At 40.5% G+C, this 17,611-nt stretch overlaps 4 protein-coding genes across 4 annotated transcripts; 1 reads left to right on the forward strand and 3 right to left on the reverse strand.

Moving 5' to 3' along the window:
- Window positions 1–20: 20 nt before the first annotated feature.
- On the reverse strand, window positions 21–566 carry LOC143314453 (cystatin-A-like). Its single transcript, XM_076721475.1, has 3 exons — window positions 495–566; window positions 279–392; window positions 21–146 (listed from the first exon to the last, which is right to left on the reverse strand). The coding sequence occupies exons 1-3, from the start codon at window positions 564–566 to the stop codon at window positions 21–23; spliced, it is 312 nt and encodes a 103-aa protein (XP_076577590.1).
- A 2,464-nt stretch (window positions 567–3,030) lies between these two features.
- On the reverse strand, window positions 3,031–3,619 carry LOC143339915 (leukocyte cysteine proteinase inhibitor 1-like). Its single transcript, XM_076761470.1, has 3 exons — window positions 3,551–3,619; window positions 3,347–3,448; window positions 3,031–3,165 (listed from the first exon to the last, which is right to left on the reverse strand). Exons 1-3 carry the CDS (start codon window positions 3,617–3,619, stop codon window positions 3,031–3,033), a joined length of 306 nt encoding a protein of 101 aa, XP_076617585.1.
- Window positions 3,620–8,948: 5,329 nt separating this feature from the next.
- Window positions 8,949–9,841, reverse strand: LOC143339914 (cystatin-B-like). Its single transcript, XM_076761469.1, has 3 exons — window positions 9,686–9,841; window positions 9,472–9,573; window positions 8,949–9,265 (listed from the first exon to the last, which is right to left on the reverse strand). Exons 1-3 carry the CDS (start codon window positions 9,755–9,757, stop codon window positions 9,137–9,139), a joined length of 303 nt encoding a protein of 100 aa, XP_076617584.1. The 5' UTR covers window positions 9,758–9,841; the 3' UTR covers window positions 8,949–9,136.
- A 4,263-nt stretch (window positions 9,842–14,104) lies between these two features.
- On the forward strand, window positions 14,105–16,333 carry LOC143339956 (thiosulfate:glutathione sulfurtransferase). The gene is made up of 4 exons (XM_076761518.1): window positions 14,105–14,318; window positions 15,134–15,256; window positions 15,352–15,514; window positions 15,948–16,333. The coding sequence occupies exons 1-4, from the start codon at window positions 14,114–14,116 to the stop codon at window positions 16,000–16,002; spliced, it is 546 nt and encodes a 181-aa protein (XP_076617633.1). The 5' UTR covers window positions 14,105–14,113; the 3' UTR covers window positions 16,003–16,333.
- Window positions 16,334–17,611: the final 1,278 nt, after the last annotated feature.

Here is a 17,611-nt window from a genome sequence, read left to right on the forward strand (position 1 = left end):
AGACTGCAGCCTGTAAGTATTTAATTCTTGAAAGGTACGAGGGGGTCCTCCTTGGTTTTGTGCTGCTGTACACCACTCAGCTCAACATGTCCTCCAAGAGGTTTGAAGACGAACAGATGAATGTAGTTCCCTTCTCCAACATGAACCTGCAGGAAAAAGGGAGGGTTGTTGAACAGTGATGGATAATGTTGAATGGCTCACCTGGATGTCACAGTTCATAAGATATCTGAGGCTTTCTGACTTGTTTCTCAAATAAATAATATCGCAATATTAATTACCTTGATGAGGAAGTTAAATGTGACCCCATAATGAGGGTTGATCCACTCCGCGAATTTGACTGCTTTGAATTCCACATATTTCTTGTGAGTCCTTTCTTCCACTTGCGGCTTCACCTGTGTGAATGAAATAAACTGTGATGTAAATCCAGACTGAAATGCCAACCACAGATTTATGTATGTGAGGGTCATGAAGAATGAAGGTGGACTGAAGCTCACCTGATCACAAATCCTCTGAATTTCCTCCGTGGCCTCCCTCGTCTCACCGAATGCTCCAAGCGGGTAAGCCATTTTCACAAGGTGTGTTGAGGTTAACAGAGAAGTCACCTGTCTGCGTTTATGTGTCTCAAGTGTTTCAGCTGTTCATCAAATACACATGAATTTATACAGAGTGACCACACCTGGACACACCTGAAAGGTGCCCCCACTACATGCTGGGTGGAGCTACAAGTGTAACCACAACCCTCACATGATTGGTTAGATTTGTTCCTCTGTTTTGAATTCATTTGAAGATTTCTAATTTACATTGTGGGGATTTTTTTTTTTTTAAATGCATGTTTTAAATCTTATCATTTAGATGTTGATCATTCTCACTGGGTCATCCAGACATGAAATTCAAAGATTAGTATTGTTTTGATGCTGAATGTGTGCACCATGAAGGCAGCACGTGCATTTTATCCTGCTCAAGCGTCTCAACAAAGTCATTCCTTCACAACCCAAACTGCATTTTTACCACTTTCAAATAAACCAAAATGATGTTTGATGTGATAAAAAAAAAAAAAAAACAAGATTTCTGATCATCTGAACATCAAAATTTTCTGTTGCTTCATTCAAAATGAAGCATTCAGCTTCCTCCCTCTCAACACTGAATATCTGATTCCTCACCAGTTACCACACACAACCGCATCATTATAAAGGAATATTATCTATACTGTCTAATAATTCCAAGATGAAGGAGCAGAGCAGTTTGTATGAGGCTTCAGCTGTCAGGAGGGAAACAAGACTTCAGTCAGCGTCAGTGCACTTCCTCGTTACATTACATTCTCTGCATTCATTTTTAGTCTAATGAGTATGTCAGCCTATCAAATATCAAATTTCTTTTCCTCCTGTAAGAAGAAACTGGCATTAAGAAAGTGTTTCCTGGTTTGTGTAATCAGAGCTCAGGAAGCCTTTGCATTGCACATTTTAATTACAGTTTGTCAAACGTCAAAGGATTCTTCAGTTCAGTGGTGGAATGTAACTGAGTACATTTACTCAAGCTCTTCCTGTTCAAGCCACTCTCTCCTTCTACTTCACTGTATATCAGAGAGAAATGTTGCACTTTTTGCTGCACTACATTTATCTGACAGCTTTACAACAAGCTTAGAAAATGTGATGTTTTGTTTGAAATTAATCTACAGGACAATATACAGTATGTAAGTGTGGCTGCAGCCATTAGTTGATGAAGCAAATAGTTGATTGCCATTAAATTAAATGGCAAGTCTACTGATAATCATTGAAGTTATTTTTCATGTAAAAACATTTCACGGTTCCAAAAACAAATTTCAGAGCTACAGTAAATGTGCAACCACAGCCCACATGATTGTGCTCAGTGTTGATCAAATTCCAGTTTACCCTTTGGCGCTACCCCAAAACTGTTAGTACACTATTGTGTCATTCACATTCTGATGTTTTCCCACTGACTGCTCTCACTGTCATTGTTTCAGCAGGCAGATGTTATCAGAAAATCAGAACCAGAGATAAAATCTGCTTTGATTTCAGGGCTTTTTGGATGACCTGCTCTTTCTCCAGAATTTCTCTGCTGCTCATAAATTAAGTCTTATTTCATCAGACATCAAAGTAACAATGTCCAATTGTTTTTAAGGTGTGTATTTTTATTCCCAGGCAGATGTTATCAGCAAATCAGAATCAGAGATAAAATCTGCTTTCATTTCAATGCTTTTTTGCAAACTCGTAGCAAGCTTTCAGACGTAGAGACGTTCCCATCAGCCTCGGCTGGATGTGGTGTTTAGAGCTAATTATCAAATATTATCATGCTAACACGCTAAGATGGTGAAACTACCATCCACAGAGGGGCTGATGCTGAGTCGTCTGCTTCGCACACATCCTGTCCTTTAGCCTCGTGGATAGATGACCTGTTCTTTCTGCAGAATTTCTCCCCTGCTCATAAATGAAGGCTTATCTCATCATAAACTCACAATGTCCAATTGTTGTGAAGGTGATTCAAAGATGTGTATTTTTATTCTGGTCCCATTCCCAGGCAGTTGTTATCAGCAAAACAGAAACAGAGCCAAAATCAGGTTTATTGATCAGCCTCGGCCAGACGTGGTGTTTAACTCCTGGTACTCTCTGATGAGTAAGAGCTCGGATAAATATAAAAGCATGTTGATGGTTTGACGATTTCATTTTGAATTTGTAGTGCTGAACTGGAGGTGGTGCCACATTATTGGTGAGCCTGATTAATCTAACCAAACCTGTCTGAATCGCATTAAAAGCTGAATTTCTTATGAACATTTCCATTTGCCATAGATTCAAACTGAAGAGTAAAATGAAGCAAAACTCAAGAAATATATGAAGACTTTTCATGCTTTCTTTATTATTCCTTTGCAAAATGGTGCATTCAACTTAAAAACACCAAATATATTGATCTTAATACATTCAGTATCAGAATTTCTGCTTTATAAAGCAACATTGTGGAGAATCATTTCAGAATAAAGAAACAGCATTTTTATACGAGACTGCAGCCTGAAAGTATTTAGTTGTTGAAAGGTTCGAGGGGGTCCTCCTTGGTTTTGTGTTGCTGTACACCAGTCAGCTTAACACCTCCTTCGTCATGGTCAAATGCCCTGAAGACCAACAGATGAATGTAGTTCACTCCTCCAACATGAACCTGCAGGAAAAGAGAGGAAATGTGAACATCTTGATAAAGATCTTCCTCTTGATCTTGTGTTTTTGAGCAGTGAGGAGTCATGTTGAATGACTCACCTGGATGTCACAGATCATTCAGTTCATAACATATCTGAGGCTTTCTGAGTTGTTTCTCAAATAAATAATATCACAAGATTGATTACCTTGATGAGGAAGTTTTCTCCATGCACCAACTGACGCCTGTATTTAACTGCTTTGAATTCCACATATTTGATCTGAGCCCTTTCTTCCACTTCTGGCTTCACCTGTTTGAATGAAAAAAATTGTGAAGCAAATCCAAACTGAAATGCCGACCACAGATTTATGTATGTGAGGGTCATGAAGAATGAAGGTGGACTGAATCTCACCTGATCACACATCTTCTGAATGTCCACAACATGAATTGTCTCACCGAATCCTCCAAGCGGGTTAGCCATTGTCACAAGGTCTGTTGAGTTTAACAGAGAAGTCACCTGTCTGCGTTTATGTGTCGCAAGTGTTTCAGCTGTTTATCAAATACACATGAATTTATACAGGGTGACCACACCTGGATACACCTGAAAGGTGCCCCCACTACATGCTGGGTGGAGCTACAAGTGTAACCACAACCCTCACATGATTGGTTAGATTTGTTCCTCTGTTTTGAATTCATTTGCAGATTTTTAATTTACATTGTGGGGATTTTTTTTTTTTAATGCATGTTTTAAATCTTATCATTTAGATGTTGATCATTCTCACTGGGTCATCCAGACATGAAATTCAAAGATTAGTATTGTTTTGATGCTGAATGTATGCACCATGAAGGCAGCACGTGCATTTTATCCTGCTCAAGCGTGGTGACCTGCTAAAGCATCCACAGAGGGGCTCATACTGAGCAGTACACTGATGTCCAAGTCGCCTGTAGGTGTTCAAATAAGTGTTTATTTCTGTCTTTATTTCTGTCTGTGGTTCACTCCTCAAAATGAACCTACAGGAAAAAGAGAGGAAACGTGAACATCTTGATAAAGATCTTCCTCTTGATCTTGTGTTGCTGAGCAGTGAGGAGTCATGTTGAATGACTCACCTGGATGTTACAGTTCATTCAATCCATAATCTATCTGAGGCTTTCCAGCCTATCAAATATCAAATTTCTTTTCCTCCTGTAAGAAGAAACTGACATTAAGAAAGTGTTTCCTGGTTTGTGCAACCAGATCTTAAAACATGAGGAAGTTTTTTATGTCTTAATTCCTGCATTCCATGTTTTGTGCCACTTAAAACAACTGTTAGACGTAGACATTTTTCAAAATGTGTAAAGTGAGGAGACACAGAGGCACCATAGTTGATAATGAAAGTGAAAGCATTTGGTGGTGTTCCCACCAGGACAAACTGATGATCAAACGTTAAACGTTTTCTATCGATTAATTGCGGTTTGAGCTGCACGCCTGAAGGCCTCGCTGGTTGTCATGGTGATTGACGTCTTTAGCTGCCCCTATAAAAGCCGAGGCCACAATTCTGAAGTCGTGTTGCACCTGGTAACTGACGGAGCTGAGCGTGTGGAAACTCTTCAACTGCGCAAAATTGTTGGAAGTGAATTTTTTAATTAGGAGAAAATCTGTTCAACTCCGGACAACAGGAAGTAAGAAAGGAGCTGTTGCTGCGAGAAAAAAAATGGCCTCTGCTATCGGTGTGAGAAATACCTGCTGCTGACTATAGTTATATAGTTATGGCGACCGGGACATTTTTTAAAAAACGTTAAAAGTTGTATATGTTGCACGCGCCATGGAGACGACGTCGGATTCTGGAACGAGCCAGAGACAGACGTCTGACGTCAGTGCGGTCAAGCTGGGCCTGTAGTTTGTCAGTGGGTGGTAGAGTTAGCGTGCTTTCATCGTTGACGCTGGGTTGAGATATATCCGTTCCAGCATCAAGTTCAGACCTTAAGTGGGATCGTGTTCGGCGTTTTAAAGCATGTCTGAATGAACTGTTTGGGTTTCATGTCGTCAGAGAGGCAGACCAGTGGTGTTGAAGTTAGAGGTAGGTTAAGAAGAAAAGTTACCATATAACCGTCATAACTTTGACGTGTACAAAGTCATCAGGGATTACCTACACCGAGCTTGTCCTTGTGCTCACAACAACATCAAAACATCATTTTTTGGGACTTTGGGGTCTGTGTAGTCATGTCTTCTACTGAAATTTCTTACAAAGTGCTGTCAAGAGGAGAGTGAGGAGTCATGAACTGTATGACAGAACAGAAGTTGGATAGGATTCAAAACTTTGTATTCATGTTGTGCTGTAAAGTCCCCACATGATTCATGCTGGGTCTGAACAACATGAATAATAGCAAAAAAGGTTTTTCACAATAAGTCCTGCTGTGAGTCTTTCTGTTCTTCTGTGTCAGATAATGTGACCTGTGAAAGTCATCAAGGCACTTCTAATTAGACTTGTTAATTTGGCCTTTAATGAGTCATGTCATGTCATGTCATCCTGACTCATGTGACTGAAGTTTTCCTTTTCTTGACTTTCCATTCAGCTGCTCTGCCTCGACCAGGACGAGTCCTTCAGCTGATACACATCAACCTGAGGGACCCTCTGCTGAGCACCACGAACAAGGACCCCATGAGGGAGTCCATCCAGAGCCTGTATCACGACCTCATCACAGGCTCCAAGGATTTGCCTTTAATTCCATTCAAGGGAACCTTCTGCTCATGTCAGACAGCCACACCCTTCATCGACATGGAGCAAGAGCAGAGAGAGAACACCACACTGTCTCCTCTCATGAAAGGAGCATCTGATATGATGGTGCCCACTGCAGGGTCTGCTGCTACTCCAACCATACTGACTCCAGTTCTTCCTGAGGGGACAGAGCTGGGAGGCCTGATGGCAGACTGCAGAAACTGGTGTTCGAAGCATGGTGGTTCATGGCAGGACTGTTCGCCGAGTCATCTCCCCTGACAGCAGTCAACTCTGACAGCGCTGAAGAGTTACTGACTATACTGCAGAAAGCCAAAGCAGACAAGACAAGAGTCAAGGAAAGAGACAGCATGCATGGTGAACCACCCCATTTCAAAAGGTAAATAACTATTTACTTTGATGTTACTGTCACAAGTCCTACATTGATCAGTAATTCGTCTGTGAGCTTCATTGTCAAATTCAGCAGCAAGTTTTACTTGCGCTTGTCTCATTGAGAGTGCAGCTGCAGGAGCTTTTTATACTGGACCTGTACAGCGTTGTACAGGACTGTCCAGCCTCTTGACTGGACATGTTGACAGTGTGTGCAGCTATGATATATTAAGCCTTAGTATTATGGAGTCATAACCAAAGAGATGTCAGGAAGTCACTACATCCAGCCAAGAAATAGTCTGTCATATAACCCCTCATGAAACCACAAATTGATGTCTTTATGCTTTGAGGTGTTGCAACCTGGATTTTCTCACCTTCTGACAGAGCCAGGTTGATTTAAGAAGTTTTTTCTGGTCAAGAAAAATGTCAGGAATGAATGTTTCAAACTCAGCATGTCCAAATGAATTTTATACACATTTATGAACAGTTTTAAACCAGCCTGTGAATAAATTTGTATAAACAGGTAATGCTTTATAGCACACTGTAAGGATTTGTTCATGTGTGTTATGATCATGTATCATAAGATATGATTACAGTCAGTATTAATTATTCATTATCTGTTTAAACATCACGTACAGAGAAGTTATAATCATTGACAAATACATTAAAAGCCATAGAATGTCTCTATCACTGCTTTATGTATATTCTAAACAGTATATATATACCGTTTAGAAATATAAATAATAATAATAAATTGGGGGTTACAGATAAGTCTTACCAACAATCCTGAAGATAACTGGTACAGTCTATTGTCCTTACAAATTTTATACTGTGAGAAGAGATCCACAGTATGTGTTCCATAAGACTTCAAACAAGTCCCTATTTGTTTTCTCCTGAACAAAGTTACTGGTCTATAACCCACAGATCAGTTTACTGGTTTAAAAGAAGATTATGTTGCATGCAATTAAAAATCCACCTCAAGTAACAGGCCAAGACCAAGCCTGCATGCATGTCGCAGCAGTCCCAGGAAATAGACAGTGCTCACACTCCATCTAGTGCTCAAAGGTAAGATCAGAAATCCATACAAGTAAATGAAGAATCCAGAACTTGCTTGAGAATTATCATGTTTTTGGTTATTTTTCAGTATTAGAGCAATCATGTGATAAATATCTCTACAGTCATTAATAAAAACTTCTTGTGGCTAATTCGGCATACTTGTAATGGTGCCATTTTGTCAAAAACGTAAACAAATATACACTTAAAATAACGGGGCACAATGTTGTTCTCTCAAAGTTGAATGTTTTTAAAACATCAACCAAATATAACAACAGTGCTATCTGGTATAAGTTTATCAGTGTAAAAATAGAAGTAATGAATACACATTTTAAAACACGGCTAGCCTACACCAATCCTATCACACACGATGAGGCACTACAGGGGAGGAGAGCACTAATGTGATTCCTGGTTTGGACATTAGAGGGAGCCAAAGTGTCATTCAAACATTTTGGACCTAAGGACAGACTGGCAAATGTGAGCAATTAACAGTTAGCCACTTTTCAGAAGTTGCTTCACTCGTCTTGCATTGGCATTTTAGACACATTTACCAATCATGACAGATAAAGGTCCGTCAGATCAGATTTTAGTCAATGCCATTTTTTTGTCTCATAAAAAAACCTGACGCCCAAGGAGTCAGTCAGTCATCAGTTAGGCACTGAATCGGTGTCAACTGGCCAACTGTGTAATCTGTCAAAAATCACATCTTAACAAAGAGGAACAAAAGTCATGAGACTTGAGATGACAGGGATATGACTGACACGTGAAGCTGACACGCAACCAAGTTACTTCAGGTCTTGATGCAACAAACATGGTTACAGTGGTACAGTCACCAGTTTCTGACTGTGCTGCTTGCAGGATTTGGTGTGGCCTGGAACAATAGCTTGAATCAGATGTTTCGCTGTGAAAGAGTTCCTTTAATTGAATTATTTCTAAAGTGGAAGATTTTCCTTGTTCTGCCAGAGAAGTTGAAAGAATAATCAGAAAAATACAGGCTGTTTGTGTGTTTATTGACCAAAACACTGCATTGTTTTGCTGTTTCAATCAAAAATTTACACCAAGTCAGCACTTATAGGGGATTGGTGGTTTCCTGTATCTCTCAGGTGGACATCATGGGATGGTTTGAGTCATCAGCCACCACCCGTGTGTGGACTCTGAGGAGGGATTTATCTTGCTGCTACTCAGGGCGATTCCCCTTAATTACAGAATCTCTCTGTAGAGTCAAGGTACCAAAGACTTTCTGTCAAAACTTATTCATCACACATCATTTGTGGTAATAAACAATTATCTGCACTTCATTCACTTGTCTCTCCTGATTAAAAAATGTCAATTGACATACATTTAACCTTTCATTGCTTATTCATTTTCCCATATATGGTTAACATCTTAAAATAAGAGAGTGTATTCTTAAAATAATTATTATTCTTTCCACCAAACACTGTATCATGATTTTCCACAGACGAGAAGACGCTTCAGAAGCGACAGCATAATCTTAAAGTCTATGCAATCAATCAAGAACCTGGAGCTACGTCAGCAGCTGCCACATAAAGAACAGGCTTCTGTTTGCCTTCTTCGCGTCTGTGGAACAACAGCCATTTTCTGAAGACTTACGACCTGGCCTGCAGCTATTTTACAAATCAGATACCACAGAAAGAAAAGCAACACCTAACACAGTCACGGCAAATCAGATTAATTTATTAATCCATCTTGTACAAAATGATTCCATTTTGACATCCTCCAAACATCACTATCTACAGCACGTTAATACAGCTTAGGAATGGCAGCTCTGTATAATGAGCCAGGATAGTGTGGTAATCAGCCTGTAGGCACTGGTGCTTTGCTTGGTTTGGTTTGGGATCCCATTAGAAGTATGTAATTGGGTCCTGGTGGCTCTTGCCCTGCTCCATATCACTCAGCTGGGTGCCTCCTCCCTCATGTGGCAGCTCTTTGTGAACACGTAGGTGAACATGATCGTCTCCCCCCACATGAACCTGCAAGGAAGTAAACGTTGAGTCTCAGGAAGAGTTTAAACCGGCATAACAGCATCTTCCTCTAACTTGATAAGACATAGTTGTTATTAAATTACCTTTCAATGCGTCCACACTGCAAACATGCCAACGTATACTCGCTGACTTTCTTGACAAGTTGTTAGGACTTTAAAAACATAATCAGCATTTACAGTAAATATTGAACTTACCTTAATGAAGAAGTTGGTCCCGGCCACAACCTGTTTCGTGTAGGTCTTGGCTACGAACACATCGTAAGTCTTCCCTGCTTTTTGTTCTGCATGGGCCTTGACCTGAGACACAATCATATGATGGCATCATAAAAACACAGTGTTTACTGTGTGTGTACTGTTTCGGGAGAAGAAAATCAAAGTCTATTGATAATATCCTATTTTTTGTACTTACGCTCTCACAGATTTCCTGAATTTCTTCGTTGGCTTCAGCCGGCGAGGAACATCCACCACACATCATCGACATTATGACAGCTTTACTTGTGGAGGTTTAGCGAAAACAGATGAAACCGTCTGGCTCTGCTAGTAAAGCGTTCAGGTTGAGTCGGGGAATGATATGACGCTGCGTTATGGATTATACCATCGGCGTAGGGGGGTTGCTTTTTTTAAACGATGTCGCAAACCGACTGAAAGAGCAAATAACGTTTCCAGGATGTAAACCCTGTATAGAAATAATTTCTATATCTCTAGATTGGAACTGGTTGAAGTTTTAAAAGGGAAAGCTGTAAAATATATTTCAATATTTTTCTGTAGTAGCCCGCTTTACACACGATGTGGGTCAGTCCGAGGCGTGGCTGTGTTTGGATGTGGTGTTCAGAAACGAGACGGCACCCTCAAGAGTCATTTCCGGTATTTGTGTCACGTGGGTGTCATCCCCTACCCGCCCGATTATGAGACTTGCGGCAGGTCCTATTCATGTCAACGGGAGAAGTAAATGTTATTACCGATTATGACAGATTTTTTTTCGCCCTGTAGTCACCGAAGTACACAATGGACCCATATTTCACAGGCATACATGTCTTCTAATCATTTTAACTCTAAAATGACATTGTTCTGTCCAAGAAATCAGGAGAAAATTAATTTTGTTCGAGACCTGTCTCAGCAAGACATTCTCGCGAAATCTGGAGCGATCATATTCAGCTGTCAAAGCCGTAATCAGTTCATGTAAGTGTTCATTATCTTATTTAAGGGAGGTTTCACGACTTGCCAACATGAACAGACTGGACTGGAAAATCTCACGAAGAACATCTGGGTTGTATGAGGATCAAAGATGAGTCATACACCAACTAAATAGCTTCACAAGCTTTTCTTTGCCCGTCTTTTATTTCCCCTTTGAACAGTCATTTCTGCTGTGCAGCAAATGCAAAGCTTCCAAAAATAAACAGTTAACACTGCACCAGGAATAAAAGCCTCTCTGCAGGCCAGTTATAACTTAAAATACATCCCACAGATTCATTGAAAAGGGTTTGTGACCCTGAATGATTAATTGAAGTTTCTCGCATTAGAATGACATTTTATATTACTTAAAAAAAAAAAAAAAAAAAAAAAAACATCTTTCTAGCTATTAAATCACTCAACAGGCCAGAGACAATGACTCATCCTCTATTTGATTGTTATTATTTATCTGTTTATTGTCCTTCATGATTGCAGGAACAGTGAATCAGTACAAGAGGAACTGAAGTGTTCAGCATTATTAATTCCTCCAATGATGCCCTCGGCAGGTGCAGTGGCTTTAAACTTTATGGCGTACAGGTCAGATACTTCCACCGCAGCATCCTAAGCTGCAGCATTGAATGAGCCAGAGCGCTGCAAACACACACACTTAAATATACTTAATTTCCTGCACTTGTGGTGGAGTAATGTAACTGCATATATTTATGAAATCACTGTATTCAAGTACAATTTTGAGATACTTAATACATATTATTGTATCTCCTGTGAACTATGTTCAGGAGGTAGAGCATGCAGGTCGTTCACTAATCATAGGGTTGGCAGTTTGATCCCAATTCCTTCAGTCACCATTTTTAAGTGTCCGTGAGCAAGACACTGATCTGATCTGCTTTTCTATGTGATCAGCTTTCCATTTTTCTCAACAGCCATCTGGCTGAGAAGGCAATCAATACTGTCTCTCTCTGTCCTTCTCTTCAACCACATCCCCACCTTCCCAGGCCTCTTCAGTCTTATTCTTTACATGTCCACCAGATGGCACCAGACTTTTCTACCTCCATTCCTTATCCCTGGGATCACCTCATAAATTCAGCCTCGAGCACACAGGCAAGTAAATTGAGGGTGGCTGACTACCACTGACAAACAGATTCAAATTCAAATAAGCAAATGGGAAATCCAATGAGGACATCTGCTGGACAAAAGTGACACATCCAGGCGGCGCATCTCTGGGGATGGGGTCTGTTGGTGGGCCCACCACAGACTGAAATATGTCAATAATTATTGGATGTGTTGCCATGATACCAGGTACAGACATTCATGTTCCTCAGAGGATAAATCTTACTGACTTTGGTCATCCCACAACTTTTTTTCTAGCACCACCATGAAATTTCTATTTTTGTTTCTACTGAAATGCTTTCATCAGCTATTGGATGGATTGTCATATGTTATAGAGACAGCAATATTCCCCAGAGGTTGTAGCATACTGACTTTGTCTCTAGTGCCACCATAAGGATGACATTTTCACTCATCCTTTGAAATATCTTAGCATCTTCTCATGGATTGGCCCAGGATTTTGTGCAGACAGTCATGTCTCTTAAATGATTAATCCTGTGACTTTGATGATCCTTTCATCCTACCTCTAGAGCCACCATGATATTCAAAATGTTAATTTGTCCAGTATGTTGGTTTATCACCAAATACCACAAAAATAAAATAACATTCCCATTAACTTAAGCGGCACCTTGTGTTTACTTCCTGGTTTGATTATGTATGCTCCTCACCTCTTTTTAATCTCAAATGTAAATACTGTTCTGGCTGGTCTGTTACAGAGTCTGCCACAAGCAAAAGCAAAGATCTGAAAAAGCAGAAAAATATGCATAACTTATGTAATGCAATGCTTTTCCCCTTCTTCTTTGTTAATTACCTTACAACCCCTCAGATTCATCTTGTGATTGCTTGGGGTGTCTTGACCCCAGGTTTGAATCCACTGACCCATGTACAGCATAGTCAGCTCAGACTGGTGCACAGCAGCGAAGCAAGAAGGCTACAAGACTCTGGCAGAGAAAGAAAGTCGTTTCGGCATGGTTTTCAAGGAAGCAGGCACCAAAGACAGACGTGTTTCAGCAGTTACAGTGTATGTGGCAGGAATATGATACTGGCAGCTTTCAGAAGTGGAAGTATGTGGGCAGTTAGAAACAAGGCTGGTCTGTTTGTGAAGACTTTACTTTGTTGCTACAGTAATATGTGAATGGAGATCTCAAGGGTCAGTGAAGAGATGCTTTAACGTGTTAGGTTCAGCAGTGATAATGAGGCTGCACCAAATTTATTCCCTCACAATGGCCGAATTATGCCATCAGATTGGTCAGAACTCCCCCCAGGGAACAGTAAATTAAGCTACATGACATATTCCTCCATCTGGGGGTGGTGGGTGGTGATGGGAGAGTTTTTTTTTCTGGAGACTGAGAGGCTGCCAATGAGATGAAGGCGTGTAATGATAGTCAACAAAGAGAAAAACAAATTTTCTTTGTACTGCTGATCTAGAATAGGAAAAATGAATTGAGCCTAGATTATAGTAAGGAATAGAAAATGGGAAAGTACATGAGTCAGTAAATTTATGGTGAAACCTTGCACCCCATTAGAAACTCGTCAGGTGAGGGAAGACAAGTTGACAAGTTGCATAACTCTTCGAGCAAAGACAGCTCATGAAGTTTGTAAAGACTGAGGATAAAACAATATTTGTACAGAGATGTGAGCAGCACAAGGCTGCAAAGTCTTAAGTCATCCAAATGTCTGTCGGCTTTGTTTGATGACAAACTGTCTTTCCACAGACAAAACTGTACAAGCCAAAGCTCTCAGGGAATCTTGTGAAGTCTGTTGCTCGACTCCAGTCCCAGCTGATAGCAGCTGAAATGCACAAATCCACAGAGGTTGTGGGCTCTCAAATTGGATTTAAGCTATGAACCAAGACATGTCGTCTTCCAGCAAATCTCAGGTTGCCGTGAAATGGAAAAACAGAAAGTTCTGTCTAAATGATCACAGTTTGTAGAAAATTAAATAGCTTCAACTCCTGCAAGCAGTGTCTGACAACAATGCTTTCTGAACCAAAGTCTGGTCTGGATGGAAGTCTGCCTGCACCACAGTGTGTTATAAACCAGTCCTTAGTATTAATCTACCTGCGCATATCATCACAAGAACATACAAGAGGAGAACCAATGCCTGAAATTCTATAACCTGACATAGATGTCCTTAATGGTGTATGAGACAGGATGATGTTGGGTTATTGTTAAAGTGACGAGAAGGTATTTGAATTAGCATTTTTAATGATAGCAGAGCAAAGTACAGAGCTATGAGAAAACTCACTGAGTCCACAAAGAAAACAGGTGTTTAAAATGTTGTTAGTTGAGATCCTGGTCATTCTGAATGAAGTTTGGACTGAGTATGTTTAAGTGTCGTATCCTCTGTTTGAAAACATGCGGTTGTTAAGATCATTTTGATGCTGAAATCAGCATTCTTCAGTTCTGAAGAATCCTTTTGCATGAGAGGCGAAACGTCTTCTTGAACCACAAGCATGTCGAAACTTTTCAGACCTGAAGATGGCGGCAAATGCATCGCCCAGTGTAGAAATTTCTAAAGAAGAAGAAGGGAAAAGTCATCTATGGGCGCGTGCAGGTCGCTCATCATGAGCTCACTGCGCTCTGGTCCGCGCGGTGGCCTGATCCTCGTCATGCTGTCGTGCGCGCTGTCATGGAGCTTGTGCAAGGTTGGTGCGGAAGTTAGCCGGAGGTCTTACCCGACCTTTGGTGCAGTTTTTCGGGCTTTTGCAACCTCCAGTCCTGCATGCGGAGAAGCATCCAACAACGGTAAAAACAGACACACACACATATATTCCTGGCATACAGACAGCTGCATCCACAAATCACCTTAATAGCCCTGTCATAATCCTGTTGGCCTGCCTGCCGGAGACTTTATCGTGAATTCTTAATCTCCTGAGGGTCATAATATTCTTTATTATAGTGGTGAAATGTCGTTATGAAGTGTTATTTTCATTGTAAAAATAAAATCATATAACCTCATTACTGTAGTCTTTTATAGCACTGTAAGAGGCTGCCTGTGATAATACTACCTGCCAGTGGTGGAAGTTAACTACGTTGACTCATACTGTAGTCTTTGAAGTAGACTACTTTTACTTGAGTATTTTTCATTTCATAATTTGCAGGGTGAGATGAGACTTTATTGATCCCGGGGGTGCATTATTAAATTATGAAGTAGTTAAAATTAAATTAAATTATAATTTTGAATGCATATAGAATATTTCTACACTGGGATTTTTACTTCATTAATCATCTGAGTACTTCTTCCACCTCTGCTGCCAGCATTGTCAGACTGAACACACTGAAGAATCCAGTGTTTTCATGTGATTGTTGAAACAGAGAGTTTGGTTGACTCTGGCATTTTTGTTTCAAACTGACAACAATGCACTGTCAGCAGGGAAAGCTCTAGTTTATCCTCACGGGAGAAAAAAGCAGTCGACCTGCACTAAATTAACACAGGTTACTATTATATCAATGGATGGTAGGTTTGTAGGTTTTTACAGGCATCAGTAAAAGGGTACAATTTGGCACCAAGTGAATTTTGACTTGATGTGAGAGCGTTGTCCTTCATGTTTCCACCTCAGCTTCAGTGGTGAGCTACTCGCAGCTGAAGACCATGCTGTCCAACCATGATGTTCAGCTGTTTGATGTGAGAAATCCTGATGAGTACCAGGCTGGACGCATTGCAGATGCTGTCAACATCCCACGTAAGTGCTGACACATATGTCCAAAGTGGGAAAAGAGTGGCTCTCTTTTCCTTCCCTCCTTCTTTCCTTTCTTTCATTCTGTTTGTGAATATCAGTGGGCAACCTGGAGGAGTCTCTGAAGCTGTCCCCAGAGCACTTTCAGCAGAAATTTGAAGTGAGGGCTCCCGGAAAAGATGACGACAACATTGTGTTTCACTGCAAAAGCGGCAACAGGAGCGCCAAAGCTCTGGACATCGCCCGTCAGCTGGGATTTAGCAAGTAAATATCAGCAGATGCACTTATATACACACACACATGAAACATATCCATCCAGTTGTCCAGTTATTATATGACCCATTGCAGGTGCGCTTTCAAACTGACAGATCAGTTATTACCTAAAGAGCAAACAAATGTGACTCCACTGTTTAACTCTCTGCATGAAAATCCAGACAAATTTAATTAAACATCTGCCATGTTAGATAATGTGGACCCTACTAAACCACACAGCGGACTGCAGTGGAGCTGGCCCGCACTATAAATGGCACATTTATTTTGTGTGTTGTTATTTAATTATTAATCAGTCCTGTAGCGGCTAGAGTCCAGTGTCCTCGGATGCTTCTTTGGTTTGTTGAATACCGGATGACCTTTTAGTGGAAAAACAAACAACAGTGACTAGGGACTAAGCTCTCTTCTTTCTGCTTCTTTCTCTCAGGGCGAGACATTATAAAGGAGGCTACAGTGAGTGGGCAGAGCGAGAAGGGAAATGAATCTGGGCTGCACTTTAGCTGCATATCTTTATTAAAAACTCAGCTAATATAAAACTGCAGAATAAAAATGAAAGATTACACATCTGTTACTCTTGAGCAACACAGTTACATTTTTATTTCATATGAGCTGTTAATAAGTTACATTTTAGAGTCAGTTTCTTCAGAAGTAAACACCACTTCTTTGCCATGTTACATTATTTTTGCTTCTGATTCAACCCTGTCATAAAGGTTTTCCATATGCTGTGTGTTCTTATTATTCTGTCTGAAGACGTGATTCAGGGCAAACTGATTAATGTGAAAGTGCTTATGATTAAATTATATGAAAAGTTCACCATGGCTTTGTACATCTTTTGTCTTGAGTTTTGGGCCATAGTTTCAGTTTCCAATTTCAAACTAGTTGTATAGAGTACAGTGTGTGCTGTATGTATATATAGAGCTGCAAAGATTAGTCCATCTGCAAATATTTTGACAACTGATTCATTGCTTCAGTCACTTTTCAAGCAAAAACGTCGAACGTCTCTGGTTTCTGCTTCTTCACTGCTTCTCTGTGTCCTTTATGAAAGTAATCCAAACATGTTTGGAGCAGTTCCTCCATTTTCTGATGCCCATCGACTTCACACTCAAAATTGAAGGGTTTTTTAAATATGCATACAGACTGTTATGAGTATACACTGTTTTATCACTTTTCCAGTGTGAACACACTCATACACTCAGTCACAACCTGCTTTGAATTAGTACATATTCTGGATTTAGAGCGAGTGTCGCTGTGTTGGATAAAAGCTGTTCAATCTACAGACCAGTAGATGGCAGCAAAAACTCAACCAACTCTGAAAACAGTTATTTCCGTTTCCGTCCTTTATCATTACAGGAGCAATGCCCTCTCAGGCCTGACCTTCACACTGGTCTTGGTCTAGACAGGTATAGATCCTATGAGTAACAGCTCCTAGAGCAGCTGCCAAGAGCCCAATCTGCACAAGGTCCATGCATCCCTCATTCAGAGGGAAAGCAGATCCCACTTCATTCTTCACCTTCCTGTCCTATCAATGGGGCTATTTGCAAAATTCTTTCTGAGTGCGTGCGTGCGTGTGTTGGAATCATTGCTCTGCTTCTGATCTCTGCAGGAAGCGAAAGGGTCGTGATGGTGCGTTAATCCTCTCAGCGAAAGGAGTTTGGAGGTGCCTCTGTTCAAAATTATCTCTATTTATTGCATGTTTAACTCTATATCATAAATCAGTCAGTGAGGAAAGAGCTATTCCGGGAAAAAAAACTACACACTTAGTTGCCACTCATGTGGAAGACACTCAGATTGATTTTTCCTGACTGTTGCATAAATGTGATGTCTGGATTTATTGGATATGTTGAGTGAGTGGAGAAACCACTGCACTGTAATGTCATCCAAAGTCAAAATTCAATGTGCTACGAATGTCTCACACCGTCATTTGTCAAGTTTCAAATGTATGCATTCATGCCTGTTCCAGTGAGTATTAGGATTCTCTTCAGCTCTGCACTGCACAGGAGATATTTTCCAGCGTGCTGCAGTGGAGAAGAAGGATGGGTCAAATTTCCAATGAGCACCAAGGGCATTTGGACGCTTTTACATTAGTAAAAA

This window comes from Chaetodon auriga, chromosome 21, assembly GCF_051107435.1.
Source record: "Chaetodon auriga isolate fChaAug3 chromosome 21, fChaAug3.hap1, whole genome shotgun sequence".
Taxonomy (NCBI): Eukaryota; Metazoa; Chordata; class Actinopteri; order Chaetodontiformes; family Chaetodontidae; genus Chaetodon; species Chaetodon auriga.

Coding starts and splice junctions, on each gene's coding strand:
- LOC143314453 (XM_076721475.1), bottom strand. CDS start 566: ATGGCTTACCCGCTTGGAGCATTCGGTGAGACGAGGGAGGCCACGGAG. Junction 393..494: donor TTCAGAGGATTTGTGATCAG/GTGAGCTTCAGT, acceptor TCATTCACACAG/GTGAAGCCGCAAGTGGAAGA. Junction 147..278: donor CATTTAACTTCCTCATCAAG/GTAATTAATATT, acceptor TTTTTCCTGCAG/GTTCATGTTGGAGAAGGGAA.
- LOC143339915 (XM_076761470.1), bottom strand. CDS start 3,619: ATGGCTAACCCGCTTGGAGGATTCGGTGAGACAATTCATGTTGTGGAC. Junction 3,449..3,550: donor TTCAGAAGATGTGTGATCAG/GTGAGATTCAGT, acceptor TCATTCAAACAG/GTGAAGCCAGAAGTGGAAGA. Junction 3,166..3,346: donor GAGAAAACTTCCTCATCAAG/GTAATCAATCTT, acceptor CTTTTCCTGCAG/GTTCATGTTGGAGGAGTGAA.
- LOC143339914 (XM_076761469.1), bottom strand. CDS start 9,757: ATGTCGATGATGTGTGGTGGATGTTCCTCGCCGGCTGAAGCCAACGAA. Junction 9,574..9,685: donor TTCAGGAAATCTGTGAGAGC/GTAAGTACAAAA, acceptor ATTGTGTCTCAG/GTCAAGGCCCATGCAGAACA. Junction 9,266..9,471: donor GGACCAACTTCTTCATTAAG/GTAAGTTCAATA, acceptor ACTTCCTTGCAG/GTTCATGTGGGGGGAGACGA.
- LOC143339956 (XM_076761518.1), top strand. CDS start 14,114: ATGGGCGCGTGCAGGTCGCTCATCATGAGCTCACTGCGCTCTGGTCCG. Junction 14,319..15,133: donor CGGAGAAGCATCCAACAACG/GTAAAAACAGAC, acceptor TTTCCACCTCAG/CTTCAGTGGTGAGCTACTCG. Junction 15,257..15,351: donor AGATGCTGTCAACATCCCAC/GTAAGTGCTGAC, acceptor TGTGAATATCAG/TGGGCAACCTGGAGGAGTCT.